Below are 21,960 nucleotides of genomic sequence, written 5' to 3'. Positions count from 1 at the left end.
ATTACTTATTGGTAGGAATTTGTTATTTTTTTGGATTTTTTTTTTTGTCTTTGTCAAATATTTTCTTCTGATCCACAGTGTCTCTTTTTAGATTACTTCTGGTGCTTTCACATGAATAGAAATTTTAAAATTTTATATATTTAAGTATTTTAGTTAGTACAAAGAAAAACAAGAGGGTTATTTTTGTACTTTATATGTTACAAGATGGCTAAATTCACTCATTACCTCCAAAATATTTTTGTAAATACATCACAATCTTCCACATAAAACATGTTTTCTGCAGGTAAATATAATTTACTTATTTTCAGTCTATGTGCCTTTCTCTCTCTTATCTTGTTATACTAGAAAAGGTTCCCAAGTAGTAAAGATATTTGTCTATGCTTTCAAGAGGTTTAGAGTTTTAGCTCTTCCTTTGAGAACTTTGACCTGTTATTTGGTTAATTTTCATATCTGGCTTAAGATAGCAGTTCAACTTCATTTGTTGGCATGTGGCTATCTATTTGTCTGGTCTTCAAAAGAGTTTTCTTTTCTCCTTTAAAGTGCTGGGCACTCTTGACAAAAATCAACAGAATATAAATGTAAAGGTTTATTTCTGGACTCTAACTTTGATCCATTGATCTCTATCTAATTAATTAAGCCAAATGCAAGTCTTAATTAACGTAGTTTTGTAGTATGCTTTGAAATTGGATAGGGTAAGTACAGAGTGCTCTATTTTTTTTCCCCCAGTATGCTTTGGCTATTCTGAGTTACTTGCATTTCCCATATGAATTTTAAGCTTAAAATTTCTGTGAAAAAGCCAGCTGGGATTTTGATCAAGATTGTGTTTAAGAGATAGGATGGCAATGCTCACCAAATTGATCTAACAATGTGAAGTTTTCTAATTGGTAAACACTTTTCATTTATTTATGTCACCTTTAAGTTCTTTCCATGATATTTTGTAATTTTTGTAATTCCTTTGTTAAATGTTTCATGAGGATATGATTATTTTGATACTAATGTGAATGGAATTGCTCTCTTGGTTTCATTTTTTGAATAGTTTCTAATGTGTATAAACAAAACTATTTCTCATATATTGCAACCTTGCTATATTTGCATATTAGCTCTAATAGTGTTTCAGTGGACTCAATTTCCTACATGCAAGAAATATGCAAATATAAGTTTTACGTCTTCCTTTTTAGTATGGATCCATTTTTTTTACTCTTCCCCAGTTACCCTGAATAAAAGCTCCAGTAAAACGTTAAAAGTTCCATCTTAAAGGCTCACTGTCATTTCCTTTTAAGAGCCTCATATAAGCGCTGAGCTGTAAGTCCAAACTTGGGAATCCCAATATGACAAAACCCCGCCATTCCCCAGAATCCACACAATTGCCATCTGGTAGTGAGTACGGCTACTCTAGGTAATACTTTCCTTCTATTTGCAGTAAATCTGTTTGCCCTTTTGATAATTCAAATTGTATATATCTTAAAATTGGTTGAAAATGTATGCTTTTATATTCCTGGTCTACCAACAAGTTTAAAGTGAAGATTATATTTTGGTCTGAAGCTCCCTTAATTTTACTAGCAATTAGTATGTCATCCACATATTGAATTAAAACTCCATTAATTGGAGATCCCTGAATTCTTGGCTAAGGCTTCCCCCAAAATAGGCAGCAGCAGGGAGGGGCATGCTAAAATCCTTTCGGCAATACCATCCAAAAAATATTGCTTTATATTAGTCCCTGGATCATCCCATTCGCAGGGAAACAATTCTTGGGACTCAGGGCTATGTAGTAAAAAGCATCTTTTAAATCCAGAACTATAAACCAGCAGTAGGCTCTAGATAAAGTTCTTCACAAAGCATATGTATTTGGCACCACAGGATATATATCCTCTACAATTTGGTTAATGGCTTTCAAATGTACAAAAATGACAATCTCTGATCCTGAGCTTTTGTTATTTATTTATTGGCCATGTCACATGGCTTGTAGGCTCTTAGTCCCCTGACCAGGTACTGAACCAGGATCACAGGGCTTCCCTTGTGGCTCAGCTGGTAAAGAATCCATTTGCAATGCAGGAGACCTGAGTTTTATCCCTGGGTTGGGAAGATCCCTTGGAGAAGGGAAAGGCTATCCACTCCAGTATTCTGGCCTGGAGATTGCCATGGACTATATAGTCCATGGGATCGCAAAGAGTTAGACGTGACTCAGCAACTTTCACTTTCTTTCACACATCACAGTCCTGGAATCCTAACCAGAAGCCCGCTAGGGACCCCTGTCTGAGTTTTTATACGAGCAGGATTGGAGGGTTATGTGGGGGTTAAGAAAGTCAGATTACTTTGCATATAAGAAATGTGGCTATCAAAGGCTTTATATTTTCCTCCACATGCTTCTTTTAAAGGCTATTGCTTTGAATTTGGAGTCCTGGCACCTGGACTAATTTTTACTACTATTGGGTCAGCCATCTTGGTTCTTACTGCCCTCCTGTCATCCCAAACATCTAGACTTTCCTTCCTGAAACTTTTCAGGAATTTCAGGTTGGTGTTTTTCTCCCAATTAGAATAGCCTGGAGAGTTTAATCTTTTTAGGATCATCTCAGTAGGACAGCATTTTATTTATCAAATTATATGAGTTTCCCTGGTAGCTCCGTTGGTAAAGAATCTGCCTGCAATGCAGGAGTCCTGGGTTCAGTCCTTGCATCGGGAAGATCCCCTGGAGGAGGGAATGGCAAACCACTCAAGTATTCTTGCCTGGAAAATCTCATGGACAGAGGAGCTTGGTAGGTTATAGCTCATGGGGTAGCAAGAGTCGGACATGACTTAGGGACTAAACCACCACCATCATAGATCAAAGGTAGAAAAGAGTGAGTGACATACACAAATCCCCTGGGGTAGACCTTGGTCATCCAGGCCTGTGGGAACTTGTCTCAAGGGATTTTGCCCTGCCTGAAGCAGAGGACTCCCTGGACTAAATCATGTACTCTGGTGAGTACGGGGAAGGGAGACCAATCCCTTTTGATGATCTGGAAGGAAGGGTACAAGTCCAGAGCTCGACCTGCAGCTCTAGGATGATTGGTGAAAACCTCAGGGGCACTTGAAGAGATTCCTCCCTTCATATAGGGAGAAAACTATTGGAAACTCCACAGGAAGAGTCAAGGTCATCACTAGGCTCCGACTCAGGCAAGACAGGCATTTTCTGAAGGTTTTCCCTCTGAATCAGAATTTTACATCTCTTTTGCAAATCCTTGAAGTGAAGTGAAGTAAATGAAAGTCGCTCAGTCGTGTCCGACTCTTTGCAACCCCATGGACTGTACCTGCCAGGGTCCTCTGTCCATGGGATTCTCCATGCAAGAATACTGGTGTGGGTTGCCATTTCCTTCTTCTATAAATACCCAGTTTGGTTTTGCTGCTGAAAAATGTATTTAATAACTTGGAAAAACCAGTTGAAGTGAAATATGTGACCCCATTACTTGTACGTGCCTATTCTTAATCTGAGGAAAGTGGATAACCACAGTGCAAGGCAGAGCTGATGGTAGAACAACCAGGAGTCCTCCATCACTGGAGGAAAAATAAGCCCTTTAGTGAAACTGAGCCCTGCAGTTGGCTGATAAGATTTCCTCCATAGTAGTGCTCAAAATAGTTTGCTTGTTTGCTAGCAAAAATACCAAGAGCCTAGAAAGGCCTATCCTCACATTCATGGGGTGGGTCTGGTGTCAATAGGCAGAAACTCAAGGTCTGGGTGATTCAACGTTGGCTGCACCCTCGAGTTCACAGGAGATGAAGGAATCTGGGGCTCAAAGCATACATTTTCCTTCATAGGAAGTACCTGAGCACAGTAGAGCCTTGCCCTCCTCACCATCTCTTAACTGTAATGCTGGTTCTGAGGGGTTAGCCCACCCCTCCAAGAGTGAAGGTTTAGAAAGAGAGAGAGCACCTGGGTGGGCATGCAACCTCTACATCAAAGCTTGGTCAATATCCTAATTTTAAACTCAAGAGCTGAGAATGGATTCTAAATGGATTGCAAATGGATTGTTACTCCCCTCAAAAAGAAGGAAATGAAACAGCCTCAATAGGCATGAGAGAGAAAGTAAGAAGAACCTTAGGATTTAGAAACCAGTCCCTAGTCTGGTTTGGTTTCTGGAAAGAAACAAGCCAACATAGCAGTGACTTGGCTATAAGAAGTCCCCGAGACACCACTGAAGAGAATGACAGTCTCAAAGGTGACCAGCTCGGATGTGAGGACTCATTCAGGGATCACTGGAAAGCTTTGCATTAGAGATGGTTGTCAGAAGTATAGTGTACACAGGTGTTACCCAGTTGCCAAGGAAATCCATCCATGCATTCCCAAGACTACCGCCAGCTTGGTCAGAGGATCCTTAGTAGTTTTCTCCAACTTGCTGGATGTGGGCTTGCCTATTGCAGAGGATCTTAGGAAAGCCCAGGCTCTGTCTCACTCACCACCTTGAAAGCTTACCTGATGAGGAGGGTAGAAGAGGTGACCATATCACCTTGAAGAAAGTGAAGTGAGGAGGCTGCCTGAGATTCAAAGCTGAATTTGACAGAGGATACAGGTTGAGACAGTGAAGGCCAGGGAAGCCTGAGATGCTGCAGTGCATGGAGTTGCAAAGAGTTGGACACAACTGAACAACTAAACAGGCTGAAATAATCAAGCGCTCACTTCTGTCAGAGCATGTTGGGTTTTAATCTTCCCAGTAGAAAATCAAAGCATTTTACCTCCCCAGCGAGACCACAGACATCTGGGCAATTTCCAGGTAGGAAGCATTCACCTCAAAGCCGCCTCCACATTACAGTCCGTGGCACTGAGCTCCACCACCAATGGTTGTTCCTACTGGCAGAGTTTCCTTTCTTAAATGCATATGTTGTTGTCTGCCACCAAAGTATGTCCGACGTTTTGCAACTCCCAAGACCGTAGCCCTCCAGACTCCTCAGTCCATGGGATTTTTCAGGCAAGAATACTGTAGTGCGTAGCCATTTCCTTCTCCAAGGCATCTTCCTGACCCAGGGACGGAATCTGTGTCTACTGCGTTGGCAGACTGATTCTTTACTGCTCAGCCACCAGGGAAGCCCTGCATACATACACACACACACCCTTAACACCAGTTTAATGCCTGCTAGCTTGGCTCATACAAAAGAAGGTTAAAATTGTCAGTGAGGAAAAACCAAAATGTATTCAACTGTATAAAGGCTTCTTCCCTTTCAACAAACAGGGATAAAGCAAATTTCTTCCCATTTTTCCTCTTTTACAAAAGAAGTCTAATTGTAAATGAGTGTTATAATTCAAAGACCATTCTCTGGCATTTTCCTCCGACTCCAGCTGATAGAACTATGCTGTGTAACAAAAGAAAGCCATTTTCTTTTTTGTTGTTGTTTTTCATAACTTCATTTTACTATATATACAGTAGGAAGTTTTATATAGAAAGTGCAAGAACACGTTACCATTTAAAGAATAAAAGCACATAATTGAAAGAGCCATGTTATAAGAAAGGACAGGTACAAACTTACTGATAGAGTTCTGTAACCAAATGATTCTTAGATATCTCCATTAGAAAGTGTCTCCATCTTTGAGATAATTCAACCTTCTCCAGCCACTCTTAAATGTATTTAATGCTACTTAACTGCTATTTTCTGGAGAAGGCAATGGCACCCCTCTCCAGTACTCTTGCCTGGAAAATCCCATGGATGGAGGAGCCTGGTAGGCTACAGTCCATGGGGTCACTAAGAGTTGGACACGACTGAGCGACTTCACTTTCACTTTTCACTTTCATGCATTGGAGAAGGAAACGGCAACCCACTCCAGTGTTCTTGCCTGGAGAATCCTAGGGACAGGGGAGCCTGGTGGGCTGCCATCTATGGGGTCGCACAGAGTCGGACACGACTGAAGCGACTTAGCAGCAGCAGCAACTGCTATTTTCAATGAGCTTACCAAGCATCCTCTTAAAGTTTTATGTGTTCTGGAAGGTGTTTTTTTGCTTTGTTTTATACCTGGCTAAATGTAGGCCAAATTGACTACCATATTTATTTAAACTGCAAGTAATTATATAAAATTCTTTTTTCCTCTTACTGCTTTAGCTATCTCAACCTTCCTTAAATTACTATTTGTCTAATAACATTGCCCCACCTGTTTTAATCTCTTTCATTAACTCACTCTGAAGTTACATGAGTGTCTTATATCATGCTGACCAACTTGGAAATAGATGATTTTTCTTCTAGCTCCCATTTTACTAATTTTACTTCATGTATTTCCCATTTATTTTTCCTATGCTTGCTCCTTAGGCTGATTGGTATGATCACATACTTCTTTTTTTTTCCCCCATTAAATTTGCAAGTAAATGGTTGAGATACCCCATTTTGGAAGTCTCCCCTCTATACCTCAGGAAGACTAGAGGGAAATGATACCAAGGATGTGTCTTAGGTGGAAAATTCCTCTAATCCAGGCAAAGACTTTGTTCTTCTGAAGTGGGCAGTTTTCCTGATTTACACTCCCTCATTTCTTCTTTACACTCTCACATTAAGAGAGTAATCAGGGCTGGTTCCATTAAGAACACACATCTATACCTCCAGGCAATCATATAGGCATGAGTGAAAGACCAACCCCTGCAGAAAGCAAATTTTCTAGTCAGAGAGTGACATCTTCTCCTGAATCAGAAGACCCTCATTAATATCAGGTGTAGGGACTTTGGGGGTCCAGTGAGTAAGAAACTACCTTCCAATGCGGAGGATGCAGGTTTGATCCCTGGTCAGGGAAGACTCCACATGCCTTCTGGCAACTAAGGCCATTTGCCGGAATTACTGAGCCTGCACTATAGAGCCTGCGAGCTGCAAGGGAGACAGGACACAGCCAAAATTAAAATAGATAAATAAAAAAATGTTTTAATATATCAAGTTTAATACTTTGCTGCAGTCATTCCAAAAGCCAATGGCTATTAACCAAGCCTAACAAAATAGACACAGACAAGCATGGACAAAGAAATCCAAAAGCCTGGGACTCAATCCTTTGCGTACCTCAGCAGCTATAACCTTTTATTCCCACCCTAACTTGTGGAAGTGTTTGTCCCCCAGTCCTGTCCAACTCTGTGGACTGTAACTCACTAGGCTCCTCTGTCCATGGGATTCTCCAGGCCAGAATACTGGAGTGGGTTACCATTCTCTTTTCCAGGGGATCTTCCCGACCCATGGATCGAACCCAGGTCTCCTGAATGGCAGGCAGATTCTTTACTGTCTGAGCCACCAGGGAAACCACACCATCCTCCCTTAGGGTGGGAATCTAACAATCCTGAGAAGGTTTCAGCACAGTTTCAGCACAGGCACCTCTTAACGAGGTTTCTCACCGGAAAGACATCTGATCCCGGAGCAGTTTCTTCTCTCAAAAGTGAAAGCAGCACCAAGGAGCCTGGAGAGCAGCAGCAGGATACAGGAATGTGACTGCTGACCCCTAGACAAGTTTGGTCTGGGTGGCCACTTAGAGTCAGTGGCAAGGGTCCACCTGCTGCCAGGGGCCATAGTGCCCCTGGTGCCTTTGACAGACAGTCACAAGATTTCTGTCCCTTAGGGTCACCAAAATCTTTACCTAGCAAGGCCTCTCTGCCCACTGTGTACAGAAGCCAATACCAAGGTACCAGCTTTTGAGAAGATAAAAGTGTATTGCAAGGTTGACTGGCCATCTCTTGCATCCAGGGCTCAGGGATTAGGGGAATTTGGGGCTTCCCTGGTGGCTCAGAGGTTAAAGCGTCTGCCTGGAATGAGGGAGCCTGGGATTCAATCCCTGGGCTGGGAAGATCCCCTGCAGAAGGAAATAGCAACCCACTCCAGTACTCTTGCCTGGAGAATCCCATAGAGAGAGGAGCCTGGTAGGCTACAGTCCATGGGGTCGCAAAGAGTCGGACAGGACTGAGCAACTTGACTTTCACTTTCACTTTTTCAGAGGAATTTTAAACTTGGAACCTGATTGGCTTAGTCCATGTAAGCTCTCCCTGCTGCTGGAAGCCAGATTTTCCCAACTGAAGAACTTCTCATTTCATGAAAGCCTCAAGTAGCAACATTTCTATCCTCTTGAGTTCCACAAACCAAAGATTCATGATCCTAAGGTTATTCTGGAGATAAGGGTTCCTGTCTTGCACATGCCCAGTGCTGTCTCTGTGAAATAACTCAAGGTTTTATTAACCAACAGTCTACTCAAGGAAGCAAGACCCCTTTAAGCTGGTGCTATTTCCATTTGATTAATCAATGATATATTTAATATGAAACTAGGTTAAGCCAGTCAACATTTTACCTGCTGTTTAAAATTTAATAAGCTTAAAGAGTCGGACATGGCTGAACGACTGAACTGAACTGAACTGAATCTTATTTTTGCTATTGTAACTATAATTGATCTTAGCCATATGTCTAAACTTCTTATTAATTATAAAAATGTTTATATTAATCTTCACTAAATTGCTAAACTCATTTATTATAATCACTTACACTGACTAATTTTCAGAAACTGAAGTGGGTGTCTCTGGTCTTAGACACAGGAGGAAGTTAAAAAACGCTGGTTTCTACCTGTATTCTCTTAAGGTCCCTCACCTTCAGAGAGATCCAAGCGAGAGAACATCTCCTTCAAGCGTGGTCTGTGGGCCAGCAATACCATCAGAGCCGCTCAGAAATGAGGGGTTATTGACTCCATCCCAGTCACCCAATCAGAATCTCTGAGGGCGGGCTCAGGCACAAGATCCTCGGGGCATTTGCATATTAACGCGAGAAGCGTGGGTCCGAGATTTAGAACAGGTGCTACTCATAGACTGGTATTCAGGTGGTGAGAGTCAGCTTCACCCGGAACTTGGTAGAAATAAAGATAATCACCAGCTTCAGACCTGAGTTAGAAACTCCAGGAGTCAGACCCTCTAGAAGATTCTAATATGCACAGAATTTTGAGAACCTCTGGTTTAAAAAGTGAAGGCAAGCATGACTAAAGTTTCAGCTCAGTTCAGTTGCTCAGTCGTGTCCGACTCTTTGCAACCCCATGGACTGCAGCCCGCCAGGCCTCCCTGTTCGTCACCACCTCGCAGAGTTTACTCAAACTCAAGTCCATTGAATCAGTGATGCCGTCCAACCATCTCATCCTCTATTGTCCCCTTCTCCTCCCGCCTTCAATCTTTCCCAAAATCAAGGTATTTTCAAATGAGTCAGTTCTTTGCGTCTGATGGCCAAAGTATTGGAGTTTCAGCTTCAGTATCAGTCCTTCCAATGAATATTCAGGACTGATTTCCTTTAGGATGGACTGGTTGAATCTCCTTGCAGTCCAAGGGACTCTCAAGAGTCTTCTCCAATACCACAGTTCAAAAGCATCAGTTCTTCTGTGCTCAGCTTTCTTTATAGTCCAACTGTCACATCCACACATGACCACTGGAAAAACCATAGCCTTGACTAGATGGACCTTTGTTGGCAAAGTAGTGTCTCTGCTTTTTAATATCCTGTTTAGGTTGGTCATAACTTTTCTTCCAAGGAGTTCAGTTCAGTTCAGTTCAGTTCGGTCGCTCAGTCGTGTCCGACTCTTTGCGACCCCATGAATCGCAGCCCGCCAGGCCTCCCTGTCCATCACCAACTCTCGGAGTTCACTCAGACTCACGTCCATGGAGTCAGTGATGCCATCCAGCCATCTCATCCTCTGTTGTCCCCTTCTCCCCCTGCCCCCAATCCCTCCCAGCATCAAAGTCTTTTCCAATAAGTCAACCCTTCGCATGAGGTGGCCAAAGTACTGGAGTTTCAGCTTTAGCATCATTCCTTCCAAAGAAATCCTAGGGCTGATCTCTTTCAGAATGGACTGGTTGATCTCCTTGCAATCCAAGGGACTCTCAAGAGTCTTGTCCAACACCAGAGACTTTTAATTTCATGACTAAGGGTATTCACCCAAAAAAAGAAAAAAGATGAGCCAATATTTCCCAAATTGTATTATGTAGGATACATAAAAGTTTTTTTAAGTAAAAACATTCATGGTCAAATATATTTAAGTAAAACATAGTTTAAACTATCAATTATTTTTCTTTTTCACAGAAATATGTTTAAATGTGCATTGTGAGTCTCTGAGATAGTTGATGGCAAGTTTCAAACCTATTTGAGAACACTTGAGATTTAAGCTATAATGGTCCATCCAGATATTACAAAATACAACTCATTTTCTGGACAAAGGACTAAAAATGTGAATTTGTATTTTGAGTAATATCGCTTACTGTCGCCTCGAAAAAAAGACTGGATTGTAGCTCTGGTTTGTTCACATGTACTACCCCATATGTCTCAACAACTCTCCAAGACATTGGAGAATAATCTTTCTCCAAGACTTAGGACACAGTAGTTGGGAAATAATAAAGCATCAGTTCAGTTCAGTTCATTTCAGTTGCTCAGTCATGTCCGACTCTTTGCGACACCATGAACTGCAGCACACCAGGCTCCCCTGTCCATCACCAACACCCAGAGTTCACTCAAACTCACGCCCATCAAGTCAGTGATGCCATCCAGCCATCTCATCCTCTGTCGTCCCCTTCTCCTCCTTCCCCCAATCCCTCCCAGCATCAGAGTCTTTCCCAATGAGTCAACTCTTCACATGAGGTGGCCAGAGTACTGGAGTTTCAGCTTCAGCATCATTCCTTCCAGTGAACACCCAGGACTGATCTCCTTCAGAGTGGACTGGTTGGATCTCCTTGCAGTCCAAGGGACTCTCAAGAGTCTTCTCAAACACCACAACTCAAAAGCATCAATTATTTGGTGCTCAGCTTTCTTCACATTCCAACTCTCACATCCATACATGACCACTGGAAAAACCATAGCCTTGGCTAGATGGACCTTTGTTGGCAAAGTAATGTCTCTGCTTTTTAATATGCTATCTAGGTTGGTCATAACTTTCCTTCCAAGGAATAAGTATCTTTTAATTTCATGGCTGCAGTCACTATCCGCAGTGATTTTGGAGCCCCCAAAATAAAGTCTGACACTGTTTCCACTGTTTCTCCATCTATTTCCCATGAAGTGATGGGACCAGATGCCATGATCTTAGTTTTCTGAATGTTGAGCATATTAAAAAGCAGAGACATTACTTTGTCAACAAAGGCCCATCTAGTCAAGGCTATGGTTTTTCGAGTGGTCATGTATGCATGTGAGAGTTGGACTACAAAGAAAGCTGAGCACTGAAGAATTGGTGTTGGAGAAGACTCTTGAGAGTCCCTTGGACTGCAAGGAGATCCAACCAGTCCATCCTAAAGATCAGTCCTGGATGTTCATTGGAAGGACTGATGTTGAGGCTGAAACTCCAATACTTTGGCCACCTCATGAGAAGAGCTGACTCATTTGAAAAGGCCCTGATGCTGGGAAAGATTGAGGGCATGAGAAGAAGGGGACCACAGAGGATGAGATGGTTGGATGGCATCACCAACTCAACGGACATGGGTTTGGGTGGACTCTGGCAGTTGGTGATGGACAGGAAGGCCTGGCGTGCTGCAGTTCATGGGGTTGCAAAGAGTCAGAACTGAGTGACTGAACTGAACTGAGGCAAAACTTTGATAAGCTAGTTGCTTTTTACAGATGGGTAGATTGTTACATTTTGGGAAATGCTACTGAAGATCTGATTAAGTTTTCTCTAGAACGTTTCCAATCCATTTATGATAGAAGTACCATTTTTTGATTCATACGGGTGAACAGATTAACTATTTGGAGTGTTGATATAATAGAACAGAAAGTCAGAATACTAGTACAACCAAAGCCATATTTAATTTCTCTGGTAGAATAGGCTTATGAAAATACTAGCTTATTTTTGGAGTGTTATATCTAGTGACATTAAAAATCCACTCGTATTATATGGAGTTAAATGGACCATTTGCATTTAGCTGCTCAGCATTTTAATGAAAGAAAGAAGGGATTCATGGTGCTTGAATTTCTCCTTGATATGGAATACTTCAAAAAAAAAAAAAAAAGAGCCACGATGCTATTGTCCCATCTTTGCTTACAGTCCAGCACCAGAAAATCACATTGAGACAACTCATTGTTTCTTCCGGTGGCAGAGAAAATTTTAACAGTATTGATTTGTTTCTTACTTACTTGTTTTCAAACTTTTCTCATAAGCAGGGCCATCTCAGTTACCCTGGAGGGAAGCCAGCAGAGTTTTTGCCTTAGCATCCATTTCTATCTTTGAGAACTCCATTATTAATAGGTTTTATTTATTTTCCCTTCTGGTTAAGATTTTACTTGAAAATAAAAGACTTCTTGACTTGATGTGTTAGTCCCTCAATTTACCGAAACAGCAAAGACACAGATCTTATGAGCAAGGCGTAGACCAAGATTTCAGACCTATTATAGGGGAAAAATGGGAAGAACAAAATGTTCAGCATTAAGCCAGCTTTTTCACTCTTCTCTTATAGACTCAACCAAATTCTGTAGCTTTTCCAAGATCAGTGGTTCCTCAGTGGAGGGAACACCAGTTTAAGAATTTGGTCTAGTGGCCAGTTGCCCAGAGTGCCCATCCATGAGAAGCTCTGAACATCACTGGAAATATTGGGAGGGGGAGAAAACTGTGATTTGGGGGGTGATTTTAGGGGAGAGAACTTCATGGGGTTGAATGAGATACTTTAATAAGTAGCACAGCATCAGGGAGTGACTCCTTAGGGAGACTCTCGAACAACACCAGCTAGTCCTGGCTGAGGGCTGCTTTGCTGAGCAGGGTGGGCACGTATGGGGCAGAGTTAAGTGGATCAGAGCATCCTAGAAGGTTGATCTCTAGGAATCCTGGACCCACTCTTCTCCCTGAACAAAGTACTCAACCTTCCCTCCACATAAATATTGAATAAAAATTTAAAAATCAATACTGTTGATTTATCCAACTTATTAGCCTGCCTGTGGCAATCCTACAAATAAGTTCAATCTGTTCTGTATTAGTCGCTCAGTCTTGTCTGACTCTCTGCCACCCTATGGATTATAGCTCACCAGGCTCCTCTGTCCATGGGATTCTCCAGGCAAGAATACTGGAGTGGGTTGTCATGCCCTCCTTCAGGGGATCTTCCTGACCCAGGAATCAAACCCAGATCTCTCACATTGCAGGCAGATTCTTTACCATCTAAGCCACCAGGGAAGCCCTAAGTTCATCCCAGGATAATCAAAGTTCAGCTCAGAGACACTTATCAAATGCCAGCACCTACAATATTCCTTCTAAACAAAGTTCCCTCTCTTTAAACGCTTGATTCAAATATTTATGGATAACTACTATGTTCAGTATAACTGCTTCTCTTTGACAACAGCTAAAATTGGTCTTGATATAAACCAAACTGTGTTCTTGCACCTATTCCACTGGCTTCTCATCAAATTAGTGTGAGAATGAAATTTATTAGTGTAAGAGTAAACTTCATGACAATCCTTTCAAGGGATTCTTTAGTCATTTTTTCCCTTCTTTTCCTATTTTCAGAACATTTTGTTACAACCAAGAACTCAGGTACTGTAATCAAGTCAGGGCTCTCATGGAAGCAGAGAGTTAAGTCAAATCACATAGCCATCTGCATATAATAAATATAATCATTAGAAGTCTAAAAGACACTATTTCATGAATGTTATTTTAGTTTGAACCAGTTTAGGAGCCTAAACATTAAAGACTTCAGCCAGAGAAGTCCATTCACATATTTCATAATATGTCTCATTTTATGAACAAAAGATTAACAACATGAATGTAAGAAGCAGGTATGAGCACTCTAGATAGGTCAAAACCTTAACACCATCTAGACAAGTCTCTAATTTCTGGGTACAGTACATGGCATGCATGAATTTTGTTTCAATATGCCTTCCATAGTGATAGCTTAGAAAGTCACATAGCCATATCCTACCCAGTCTTCCATTCCTAGAGGCAGAAGTATTTGCTGATGATTGAAAGGTCATGCAAAACAGATGCGAGGGCAGCTGGATTTTCCAGCTATGCTTCAGTGGCAAATAGATGGGGAAACAGTGGCCGACAATTTTTTGGGCTCCAAAATCACTGCAGATGATGATTGCAGCCATGAAATTAAAAGAGTGAGTCCGGGTAAACTCCAGGAGTTGGTGATGGACAGGGAAGCCTGGTGTGCTGCAGTTCATGAGGTCACAGAGAGTCAGACACGACTGAGAGACTGAGCTGAAACAGAAACACATTAATATATCTTGGTATGTATTTTAAAGACTTTCATTTAAGTTCTATAGTACTTAGTTATCATAATATAAATATTAAACATATTTTTAGCTTAAAACTCCATAGATCATTTTCATCTAATGTTAATATTTTTGGCTTATTTGAACCTGGGAAAGATTATGAATGTTTTTCCTAAATTGTATTATTTCATAACAAATAGATGGGGAAACAGTGGAAATAGTGGCTGACTTTATTTTGGGGGGCTCCAGAATCACTGCAGATGGTGATTGAAATGAAATTAAAAGATGCGCTTGCTGCTTGCAAGGAAAGTTATGACCAACCTAGACAGCTGTATTTTCATTCACAATCGTATCGCTTGTAGCTAATAACAATTTTTCTTCTCTTTTGAACCTTACAACATTCATTTGCTTACATTTGTCTTACTGCATATTGTTTGATGGATCTATGTCTGAGTCACTATCTCAGTCCAGTATTGATAATTTGCATAAGGGCAATCTTGGATTTTGACTTAGCTTAAAGGTGAACAGTATAGATTCTGGTTTTATCTCTGATTTATTCTTAATTTACTTTGATCTTACAATGTTTATTATCCATAAATACAGTCATGCAATAATAGGCATGTTTTCTCTCATTTCTAGATATTTTAAAGTTAGATATCAAATTTTCAATGTATCTAATACACACTAGTGGCAGTAGACATAGGTCTAAGAAAATAATCTTGATGAAAAGAATGCTCTCTGACAATAATATTTTCCTAATATAAATGATCTCTTCCTTAGGAACTGGTGTGCTTATGTACATACCAGATTATCTCCAACAGTGATACTGGACAACCAAGTCACTTATGTTCCAAGTGGCAGAGGGCCCTGTGGCTGGACCAGTGGACCCTGTCCTCAAAGGTATGTAGTGTTTCTTGAAAATACCCACTGCTTATACCATAATCATGTCTGGCCTGGAATATGCAAAGAAAGTTAATCATACCAAGTACATGTATGTACAGTAGGGTCAGGGTAGAGCGCATCACATTGAACTAAATGTGTGATCTTTAGCTAAAATGCACAAACTAGTTATCCTTGCATCCAGTTCTATCACTTCATGACAAATAGATGGGGAAATAGTGGAAACAGTGGCTGACTTTAATTTTGGGGTCTCCAAAATCACTGCAGATGGTGATTGCAGCCATGAAATTAAAAGACGCTTACTCCTTGGAAGGAAAGGTATGACCAACCTAGAAAGCATATTAAAAAGCAGAGACATTACTTTGTCAACAAAGGTCCGTCTAGTCAAGGCTATGTTTTTTCCAGTAGTCATGTATGATGTGAGAGTTGGACTATAAAGAAAGCTGAGCGTCAAAGAAGTGATGCTTTTGAACTGTGGTGTTGGAGAAGACTCTTGAGAGTCCCTTGGACTGCAAGGAGATCAAACCAGTCCATCCTAAAGGAGATCAGTCCTGGGTGTTCTTTGGAAGGACTGATGTTGAAGCTGAAACTCCAATACTTTGGCCACCTGATGCGAAGAGCTGACTAATTTGAAAAGACCCTGATACTGGGAAAGATTGAAGGCAGGAGAAGGGGACGACAGAGGATGAGATGGTTGGATGGCATCACCGACTCAATGGACATGGGTTTGGGTGAACTCCAGGAGTTGGTGATGGACAAGGAGGCCTGGCGTGCTGTGGTTCGTGGGGTCACAAAGAGTCGGACATGACTGAGCAACTGAACTGAACTGAACTGAACTGCCCCTTATGGGTGTTTTTAGCATATGTGAGATAAATGGAGTAATATGCTTAGCCCAGTGCCTGGTACTTTGTGGGTTTTTAATAAATGTTAACTCTTATGTTTATTTCTATTTTTATTATTACTATTACTTATATTCTATGACTAGACCACAATCCTTTAATTCCATGAAATTCATATGGTTCTAAAGGTTTATTGATAATTTCCCTTTCAGACTAGGCTAAAGAAGCCCATAACTTGGCAAGCCACTAATTGCAATTATGCTTGGTAAAGCAGCTAAGTGGGTTCTTTCTTCTTGTGTCTATTTTAATGACTTATGTTACTTAGAGTTGTTTTTTTAATTATGTAATTTTCCTAAAATGTGAGGCTGAGTGATAAATTCTCTGAATTCATGCAGTCACAGTAGCTCAGCTGGGGGTGTTTCAGGAAAGCCTGCAATAAAAACTAAAATTGTTATTCAGGCCATGATGGCTAATGTTATGCAAATTGTCATACAAATAACTCGGGCAATGAATTAGTCTGGAACAGTGTGCAGTAAGGATACATAAAATCAGGGTGTTTCTTAGTCCCTAAGAGCATAGCTAAGGTCCAAGGTCCAAAGAGCTAAGCACATCTTAGGGATTTGGGAGACCTGAGCTCCAGTTCTTCTGGCATTTCCTCCCTTTATGACAATTTCCTAGTCAACGTGCAATACAAAGAAAGGACTGTTAATTCTTTAGTAGTGAAAATATCACTACAGTAACCCCAATCACACTGCCCTTCTGAGTTTCAGGTGAGCTTTTTTTTTCTCTTTGAACAAACTAGAAATATGCATCTTTGTTCCCATTTTTTAATCTTTCTTTACATTTGAGTGAATCTCTCCTTGTACTTTCTATTTCAGTGCAAATGCAACATTTGTCAGTTTTTCTTTGTCTGAGCCACATGCACCAGGGATACAGTTTGTCAAAGCAGGAACAGTTGAGTCCAACAGTAATGCAACTAACTGCTTGAGTTTACCCTGATAAACTCTAGCGTCTTCTCCCAAACTGCCTTACTCCCTGTTTAGCATTAGCTGCTGGACTAGAGATGCTGTTTCACTGGACAGAGTTATTTGCTGATTATAATTTACAGAAATAAATACAGATAAATGATTAGCCTACTTTCAGAGATGGAAGATGTCTTATAGCTCATTTTAAAACTGAGAAATAATTTCACACATAATTAATCACCCAAGTTATCATAGAAACTAAGACCCAGCCTGTTATAATACATTTCCCCACATAATCAGGGTTTATCCATGATAGTGGCTACTGTTGTCTCCACATAATCATATGTGACAAATTAAGATAATAATAGGTTCCTCATCACCAAGCCAGGGTAGTAATACTGTCCTCATAGAACTAATATGGGGATTAAACAAGATAATACAAACCAATTTCACAGACCCATTTAATAAGAAGTATTACCTAAATATTAAAGTCATAGGGATAAGAATCATGTGACCAAGTTGTATTTATGATTTATACTTACATATTTAAAGCTTGCAATTTAGTGCCATTCACTATTTATTAATATATTGATTATTAACTTGAAATGCTAGAGTGTCTTCATTTCCCTTTCATGGTTTCTTCTCAGAAACACTTTCTCATGTTAGATCCTTTTTTTTCTCTTTCTCTCCCCCTCTTCCCCTCCCTCCCTTCTTCCCTCTCTCTCTCCCTCTAAGAGAGATACTATATAAGAAAAATAATAGGTAGTTTAACTTAAAAACTTGAGAGATAAGAAAGTACAGGTTAAAATCATAGTGGCTATCATATTTTTAATCAGATCACCGATATCTAACTTGTTTCAAGTTGTTTAATATTGATCTGGAGGAAAATGGATTCTTTTAACCCTAATGATATAAGAAATAGTAAGAACTAAAACTAATTATTCCCATAAGCTATTTAAACATTAGAATTAAAATAGATTGTAACATTGGTTTAGTGAAAAGCATTATCAAGGGAAAAATTGTAGTATCTTTAGAAAACATAATGATAGGTATAAATTTTAAATACCAAAGAGTATAAACCTTAATTTTTTTATAATGTATTTAAAGAACTCTAAGTTTGACAGCAATATTGATGATGAACATTATTATAATAAGAGGAATAACAGATAACATTTAACATAAGCTTATTATATTCCAGGCATCATCCCACTTTTATTCCAACTAATAATTTAATGTGAGACAAATAATCTGTTTTCCCCCAATTGGGCTCCTCTCCTCTAGGTCTCAGAAGATACCAAATTCTGTGTACAGGATGCAACATAAGATTGTTACCTCATTAGAATGGAAGTGCTGTCCTGGATTCAGCGGACCAAAATGCCAGCTAAAAGGTATCAGGTTCGATGCATGAGACGGTGCTCAGGGCTGGTGCACTGGGAAGACCCTGAGGGATGGGATGGGGAAGGAGGTGGGAGGGAGGTTCAGGATGGGGAATACATGTACACCCATGGCTGATTCATGTGAATATATGGCAAAACCCAGCACAATATTGTAAAGCAATTAGCCTCTAATTAAAATTTTTAAAAGGGTATATTCTAATAGTAATTTCATAATCACAATGAGAAGCATAAAACTACTAAAGAATAAGCAACTGATTCCAAAGGAGTTGTGTTTTCTCTTTTGAACTCAAGTAAATTAACATGAAGTAAAACTACCAAGAGTTACTATTTTAGAGCTTCTTAATATGGGAGCTATTCCAGCACCGTAAAATTTCATAAGCTATCCTTTAAATTCTTTCATTTTTGTATTGGTTTCATATGATGAATAATTGGAGATCTGTCTAAATATTTTAATTTCCCTTAGCTCTGTGGTATCAACAATGCCTTATTAAAATATCAGAAATCCTAACTTTATATTTTTAAGTAAACTGTCTTAGAAGTGACCCTATGTAAAAATAAAATCACCTTCTAGTTTTGTTCCAGTTCAATCATTTGAAATAATATCATCTATAAGTGAAATTCTCCTTTTTAAAACATATCCTAATGGAGCCATTTTTCAACAAAGTTTAAGGATTTTTCTGGTGGCAAGCCTGATCAAATGCATGGTAACCTGCTATGGTCTAACATCCATGTGACTATTATTTTGCTTTGGGCTTTAAATAGGTTTCCTTTGAAAAATAAAATACTGCATCAGAATATATATTTTAAATGAATGAATATTTCAAGAAAGGCCATTAGAAGTAGCAGGGAATTCAATCAACAGTGTAAGAGACTGTGATTAAAAATTAATGTAAGTGTGGAGAAACCATTATGATTCACATTAAAAAAAAGAAAGTTATAATATAAAAGCTCTAGGAAACTTGCAGTTTAGTTAAGGATATTATATATGGTTCTTCTAGCCCATTCACTGAGAATCTGTAGGCAAATTTCACTGTACTGCTATTTTCTTCTGGATCTGGGCTGAATTTCAGAAATGTTATTTAATACATTTTCAGAGTATAGCATCAGGTAAAACAAAGTTTTAAGCAAAATATAATCTATACCAAAAATACTTGCAAAGAAGGTAGTTTAGCATGTTCTAAAAAAACTCAAAATATGATCCAGCTTTCAAAGGATTTCTGATTTCCATCAGGTACACAGACATACTCTCTGTGGTAAAACATATTTGTTTATAGTCTGTGTGTGTCAGATGGTTAAGAGTTCTGGAGAATATGTAGTACTCTACTCTAAAGTTTACAGTTCATTTTTATATTTCTCTTCTTATGAAAAAAGATCCTTAAGATTATTAATTCCATTATCATTTCTTAAATATAGTGTTTGTTCAGAAGGGTTCACAATATACCCTTCTAGAAATTTTGAATGTCATTCCACGTTCTATTGTACCTAACAGACTGAATGCAGACGTGTAGCAGGAAGAGGAGCCTGTATGTCAAAGGGTGTCATCGTCTCCAGCTGATGAGGACTATGTTCCTTCATGCTTCTTCCTTTTATACCTGCTAATGGATTATTAATCACTAAAGGTGGACTGTTTATGCCCAGGAGGGAAAAACACAGAATTCCATCATTATAAATATACACACACAATAAAAAAAGAGACTAGTTGACAATTTTGCATACCTATTATGTACTCTTTTCCCCTTTTTTCAAAGTATTATATGAAATATTTAAGCTGAATCCAAACGGGATTTGCTTTGTTTTTTAACAACACCCTCTGGTATAATGGAAGCAACCTGTGGATACCTTTAATACTAGATTCACAAACTGTTATCTTGAATCCCCATTAACAAACACATTCCACAACAGTTCTGACTCTGACTGTCTGTCACAATACTGTAACTAGAATTATGCAGGTATCTGCTGGTTAAGCTGCTATGGGAAGGTCTTCTTTCCATTGAAATCTATAGTGGGAATAATTTTCTGATGGTAGATGTGCCCATTGTGTCATTTCGTCATACAATCAACCCTAATACAACTGTGATTCCAAGGGAACCTACTGTTGCTGCCTACAATATCCTGACCATCCCAGTCTTCACTTTACATCGCAGTACATAAAAGCTGTTGAATTTTTCATTAGCGCATTTGATGCACTGGTAGTATCAAGGAGTACTGTGTCCCTTTGTCCCTTGAACCATTCTTCATTATCTCATCTATCCTTGGGGCAGGGGTTCGGGGTGAGGGGGGAGTGCACACATTTTCCTTCTGATTCCTACCCAATTACATACCAAGGTACTCCTCCCCTTTCATCACACCTTATATGTGTGCCAACAGTCTTTTATTCATATGTGGGAGAGAAAATTGTCAGGTTCCCTTTGACAGCACTCTCCATGCTGTCTCACATGACAAGCAGCTCCAAATATGGCAAGAACAATCAGTGTGGCTGATCCATTCTTTAAATCCCTTCAGAGCCCTCAAGGGTTTGAAATAACCTGGTTATGTAGCTATGATGATAATTACTTCCGTGTCAGTCCTTTACAACAAGAGGGAATTATTTTATTCATGGAAAATTTGTAAAGTATTACATGAGTGTCATAAATCCTTGTTTCCCCACAACTTTCCTTCCCACAACAAAATTAACTTCATAATAGAAAAAGAAACAATTTTAATTTAAATTGCTCTAGGGAGGTCTTTTTAAATATATAATCAATAGATCAGAAAATGGAATTGCTGGCAACTACACTCTCATTTATTTCTCCTGCTTCACTTTCTACCCTTCTCTTTTTCTGTCTCTTTCAGTAGACCAATCCCCAACCTGTTAGGAAAGGATGTGTGATCCAAAATCCATGGGGGCAAAAGAATTAAAAAAAAAAAACAGGTACATGTTTATGTATAACTGAATCACTTTACTGTACAGCTGAAACCAGCACAACATTGTTAATCACCTATATACCAATATAAGATAAAGCATCAAAAAAAAGACAAAACCCATGGAGCATTTCTTTCTGTGGTCTTATTCTCCAACATACTATTTATATTATTACTAACTTTCCACACATTCTGTTTTTGCTGCAACTCAGAGAATCAAAATTCTGGCAAGAAGTTCTAGATTAGCTATTAAAATAACAGTCACATTCTTAAGAAGAAACTAAGTTTTAAAAAGCAAGACAGGAAAAAAGACACAGATGTGTATAACGGACTTTTGGACTCAGAGGAAGAGGGAGAGGGTGGGATGATTTGGGAGAATGGCATTCTAACATGTATACTATCATGTAAGAATTGAATCGCCAGTCTATGTCTGACGCAGGATGCAGCATGCTTGGGGCTGGTGCTTGGGGATGACCCAGAGAGTTGTTATGGGGAGGGAGGTGGGAGGGGGGTTCATGTTTGGGAACGCATTAAGAATTAAAGATTTTAAAATTTAAAAAATAAAAAAATTTAAAAAAATAAAAATAAAAAGCGTAAGTGAATAGAGTTTTGTTGGTAAGAAAAAGGAGCACCAAGTCCAATATCAAAGTAACATTTTTATATATTCTACATTTGTTACACCTTTCTTGAGGGTCAGCAAGCTTGTCTTCACAAAGTGACCTAGATTTCTGATATGGTATCCAAGATATGTTTTGAAATATCAGTAATGACATACTTTCTAAAACAATTTTATAAATTTTGCAATAATGTGCTTTTCCAGTAGATGTCTCTAAAATG

The 21,960-nt window shown here is 39.4% G+C and overlaps 1 protein-coding gene across 2 annotated transcripts in view; it reads left to right on the top strand.

The window, feature by feature from the left end:
• MMRN1 (multimerin 1) overlaps positions 1-21,960 on the top strand; it is a 105,535-nt gene that overhangs the window by 39,449 nt on the left and 44,126 nt on the right. For both annotated transcript variants that reach the window (XM_069593702.1, XM_069593703.1), the window contains exons 3-4: positions 14,902-15,021; positions 18,107-18,213. In XM_069593702.1, coding sequence (XP_069449803.1) covers positions 14,902-15,021; positions 18,107-18,213 — 227 coding nt within the window. The remainder of the gene's footprint in view (positions 1-14,901; positions 15,022-18,106; positions 18,214-21,960) is intronic.

Source organism: Ovis canadensis, chromosome 6 (assembly GCF_042477335.2).
Source record: "Ovis canadensis isolate MfBH-ARS-UI-01 breed Bighorn chromosome 6, ARS-UI_OviCan_v2, whole genome shotgun sequence".
Classification (NCBI taxonomy): Eukaryota; Metazoa; Chordata; class Mammalia; order Artiodactyla; family Bovidae; genus Ovis; species Ovis canadensis.
Note: the sequence above shows the minus strand (reverse complement) of the source record. Positions and strands in the feature narration are given on the sequence as shown.